Consider the following 4833-nt stretch of genomic DNA (forward strand, 5'->3'; position numbering starts at 1 on the left):
TGCGGTTAACTATTGGCGGTGTGTCTTAGTGGGCTGGCCGAGCCACACGGCTCCTGTGTGCGTCGCTCTCCGTATTCGCCGCAGAATGCGGCGCATATGAGGTCCCGTTTTCTAGGGCATCTGCAGCTCATCTGGTTTGGCATGTCAGCCCAAACCAGGCCCGTGACAGATGCTCAGGTTAGCAGCCCATCCATGCGAACCACAAGACAGCAAGGCCCGCCCGCTCCCGCGAGAACGGCCTAAAACCCTAGCAAACCCGCGTTCGCGGCCGTCCGTTCTCTGCTCGCCGCCGCGCCTCAATCGTCGGGAACATGAGCGGCGCGACGGGCACCGCCGACTTCTTCTACCGGGAGGCGCTGCGCCTCGGCTACGTCGCCCGCTCCGCCTTCAAGGTCAGCACCGCCTCGTTCCTCCGGCCCCGCTCTCCCTCCCCGCGCTCCGCCTTGGATCAATCTCTCACGCGACTCGCTTCTCTTCCCCGCCGCTGCAGCTGATCCAGATACAGAAGCAGCACAAGCTCATCGCCCCGGGCGCCGCCGTGCTCGACCTCGGGTGCGCCCCCGGGGCGTGGCTCCAGGTGGCCTGCCAGAACCTGGGCCCGCTCGAGAAGGGCGGCCTGGTCGTCGGCGTCGATGTCAAGGTCCGCCAATCTGCTGATTGTGTGATTGACGGGCGGGGTGTCGGGTCTGATTTTGGTGCTCGGTTGTTGCAGAGCAGAAGGTGAAGGTCCCCTCGGCGCACTGCGACTCACGGGTCAGGACGGTCTGCACCGATGTGATGGCTCTGATGAAGCAGCAAGCCCGAGCTATGTCGCCGCAGGTTCGATAATAGCCTGCTTTTTTTAATCTACTCGATGAAATGGAATTTGGCTGGATTTGTATTTTGCTTAGATTAGTGGAATTATATATGTACTGATCAAATTTGTGTTATTCTGAGTTCGAAATGTGGCTTGATTGGTTCAAATTCATGACATCTTTGCACTATAAATCCATATATTGGGACTATTTTCACAGCAGAAATATAGTCCCGAAGAGTTCTCCCAAAAGGGTATCGGGGTTTATTGGCTGACAGTGTTTGTTACAAAAAGAACTGTTAAGTAAACCAAATTTAATGCCCTGAGTTGTTAAAATATAACCAAATAATTGTAGTTTATCCATCAGCCATCATATATGGTGCATAACAGATGGCAAAACACATACCTACAAGGTCGAACAATATTTACCAGAGAATGAAGCATTGGTTGGAGATATGAGAATGTAATTGCATATGATGCTGCCTATTATGAAGGGCCAACATGTATTAATTAAACCGCAGTTTCTAGCCTTCTGTCAAAATCACAATATTTACTTGATTACTAGAACTTTTGAGACTGGTCTGTTTTATTTGTCATCACATATTTGGCCCAACTATCTGTCGTGTCCACCCCTTAAAACTATGAAGCTTCACTAATCTCAGCATTGAAATCGCCAGTGCCTGATTTCATGGTGGATGATTAGAAATACCAGATCAAGGACTGTCACCTATATTTGTGCTGTTGATCTTGCTAGTGGTTGCTCTGTTCATTTGTTGATTAATTTATGCTACTCTGTTGTTCAGGAACGAGGATTTTCTGTGATATTATCCGACATGTGTCCGGTAGTTTCAGGGATCACAACCAGAGACGAAGCTATATCTTGTGAGCTGGGCATGCGTGCGCTCTCGTTGGCAGTTGGTAAGATAAAAGTCAAAGAATCGGCTGACTATCGTGAGACTATGGAGAGGTTTCAGACCTCCACGGGCCCAGATCCTGATGAGGACGGTGTTCTTAGACGTGGAGGCAGCCTAGTAATCAAGTTTCTTGAGAACGAGGATATACCAGGTAGATCTTACAAGCAGATTTTGTTTTGTTATTGCTGCAGTTCATATCATATCAACATGAATGATTGTCTGTTGCCCTGCTGCAGGGTTTAACAAATTTTGCAAAGAGAAGTTTAAGAAAGTATCTCTCCTGAGGCCTAAGGCGACGAGGTCTAGTTCGAGGGAGATCTACATGATCTGCGAAGGTTTGCGGTAGAAGATTGGCCACCACTCACCTCCCTTGAGATCCTGCAAGCTTGTGCTGAGCAGAGTGGCTGGGCCGAGAGCTCTACAAATTTGCCGTTGAGCTGTAGGCGTGTATGTCTGAGATGATGCTAACTTCATCGGCAATTCATGATTACTGAGTTGAGGAAACTCGATGATATCTCTTCTGGAGGAAACTTGATGATACCTCTTTGTAACAGCTCTATTGGCTTGCTTTCGTGCTTTTAGAAGAAAAACGGTTGTACTTGTTTTGATAACCGTGTTCATTCATCTCTAACCTGTGTGCTGTATCATCTGTCTTTCAAGGCATCGTGTTTTAATATTGTTTCTTAGCGAATTTGCTACAGTACATATTTAGATAAAACATTCTGGGTGAGAAACAGAGAAACAGAACGATTGCTCTGAAATATCTCTTATTTTAGCCGCTCTGAAATTTCTCTTGAGCCCGTGTGGAAATCGTGCTTAGAAATGACTTGGTGGTGCCCCCTTCCGGTTGCTTGGATATTGTTCTTTTTAACACAGTACAATAGAAGTCGCTCACATACACAAGTATACACTTAACCCCGTGAATATACACACATACATCCTATCTCTATGAGCATTTCCGAGAGACTGAGCGGTCATAGCATCTTGAGATTTTACGAAGTCACCACAGCTGTCTCGCAGTCAATGAGAACGTCTCCTCTCACTGAACGAATATCGCCGAAAGTTTGGAGCACAAATGTCAAAACTAGGACTTGGACTCTGATGGGTTGGGTTGGGAATACTACTGTCCTTCTAAGTCCTAACCGTACAACCAGCTGTAAATAGGAAGCTGAATTTGCTGCTTGTGAAGCGGGCATGGAACTAGCTGGGCACTGGTTTTTGAGTCCACCGTGACTAGAATCTGAGTGCACTTGCATCGTTGCACTGAGAATCCAGTATGTATAACATAACATAATTAAACTGGCTAAGCCAGCGATTTTTTTCCTAATTTTGAATTTCTTTCACTTGCAATGACAATTTACCGGGAGACAACGTGTGTAAATAGGGATCCTATTGGGTAAACTTCTGCGTGTCCCGTTTTTCCGCCGCATTTACTGGGACGTTTCATGAAACTAGGCCGACCGCCCTCTCCCCACCGTGTTGTGCCTTTTCTTCCTCTAAAAAAAATGCCTCTCATCTCTCTAGGGGACGGGAGGAGGAGCGGCGAGGTTGTCTCCTCCGACCTCTTCCCTGGCAGCCATCTGGGGCCACTAAATGATCAAGAAATTTTACATGTATTCGTGAGTTTTATCTTAATTCTTACACGCATGATTTAATGTACCTCGAAATCTAATTACACGATGGAGAAGAACAGAAATGAAACTAACAAAAAAACAAAGATAGGCCCTCTCAACCAGGATGGAGTACTTTTAGCAGGGTGTCATCAAACTTGCTTCGGCGGTGCTTTTTCGTCGTCTCTTCAATCTGGAGAGGCACCCTAATGGACACGGGGAGAAAGCATGCGAAACGCGTCGCTCGTAATGGAAAGAAAGTTAATACTATTAATTATTAATGTAGAAATAAGCTGCTAGTCGGATTATCAAATCTACTATTCCCTCCGTCCGAAAAAGTTTGTCCCTTAAATAGATGTGTCTAGCACCAAATTAGTGCTAGATACATCCATTTGATGGACAAGCTTGGGACAAGTTTTTTCGGATGGAGGGAGTACATATGCCACGGAAAATAGTTCGACCATGAATTCCTTCGTGATTCGGAGCAATAGGTCGACCACGTAGCTGAGAATTAGTTGCACGATCACACATTAGCCGGTTTATATACACCGAGGTGTTTAGAAGTTGGTTATGCATGAGCAAGTACGCATAAACACCAACAATGTTGCACTGACCGCAGGTTACAGAATAAACAGATGGGCACAACATAGCACGATTTGTATGGAAAAGGTGGTGGAGTGGGGGGCGAAATTCAGGGACAAGAGTTTCGAGGTTAGGAGAAAGCCACGACTCCTTTTTGAAATAATCTGTACCAATATGCTCGTAGGTGTACCATTCTTACATTAACACGGATCAGATCGTGCGCTGGCACATCAGTTATGTTTGATATCTGGCCAACAGACATGACAGACAGTTAATGAATAAGTACCAGCTAGTAGCACATCCATCAAGCTCATTTGGCACATAGTAGCATATCCATCCAGCTCATTCGTGAGTCGTGCATCAAAGCATGAATTAGATCACACGAGTGAGCAATGGATCAATGCATGCATTAAATCCTCCTCCGTAGCCAAGAAAACAGCATCTGCTAATCTTCTTTATTTGCCTATGTTTCACAGAGGCTTCAAGAGGCATAATCCCCTTTACAATTCGCCACTAGAAGACCCTAACTTTCAGCATAACCTTGAGTTTCCATAAGGATGACCACATCTGTTCTTCTCTCCTGAGGATTCCGTAGATGACCCTTCATCTGGAGCAGAATGCTCTTTTTGATTCACTAAAGCACGACACACATATTTAAAAGAGTATATACACCTGATCTCTCAAGGTTCCAACTTCCAAGCATAAAGTCATCACCACTCCTTGACGCAATGGAATGTTTAAGATTGCCTTAGCGTTTGGTGATATGAACTGGTCTTGAACCATGTCCAATTTCCATCTCCAAATCCATCTGCGGTTCCGTATGTCCATCTGCGGTCTCTTCCTACATGGCATTCTTGAGCTTCTTCCTGGTGTCTCTGCCTCATGCAACCTATTTTGGCTGCTGATCGGCATACGAAGCCTTCAGATAATGATG

General features: G+C 46.0%; 1 protein-coding gene across 1 annotated transcript; it reads left to right on the forward strand.

The window, feature by feature from the left end:
• The first annotated feature begins 226 nt into the window (after positions 1 to 226).
• LOC123126009 (ribosomal RNA large subunit methyltransferase E) lies at positions 227 to 2331 on the forward strand. Its single transcript, XM_044546434.1, has 5 exons — positions 227 to 392; positions 491 to 640; positions 718 to 819; positions 1597 to 1858; positions 1944 to 2331. The coding sequence occupies exons 1-5, from the start codon at positions 312 to 314 to the stop codon at positions 2051 to 2053; spliced, it is 705 nt and encodes a 234-aa protein (XP_044402369.1). The 5' UTR covers positions 227 to 311; the 3' UTR covers positions 2054 to 2331.
• The last annotated feature ends 2502 nt before the right edge of the window (positions 2332 to 4833 follow it).

This window comes from Triticum aestivum, chromosome 5D (genome assembly GCF_018294505.1).
Source record: "Triticum aestivum cultivar Chinese Spring chromosome 5D, IWGSC CS RefSeq v2.1, whole genome shotgun sequence".
NCBI lineage: Eukaryota > Viridiplantae > Streptophyta > Magnoliopsida > Poales > Poaceae > Triticum > Triticum aestivum.

Coding starts and splice junctions, on each gene's coding strand:
- LOC123126009 (XM_044546434.1), top strand. CDS start 312: ATGAGCGGCGCGACGGGCACCGCCGACTTCTTCTACCGGGAGGCGCTG. Junction 641..717: donor TCGTCGGCGTCGATGTCAAG/GTCCGCCAATCT, acceptor GTTGCAGAGCAG/AAGGTGAAGGTCCCCTCGGC. Junction 820..1,596: donor CCCGAGCTATGTCGCCGCAG/GTTCGATAATAG, acceptor TCTGTTGTTCAG/GAACGAGGATTTTCTGTGAT.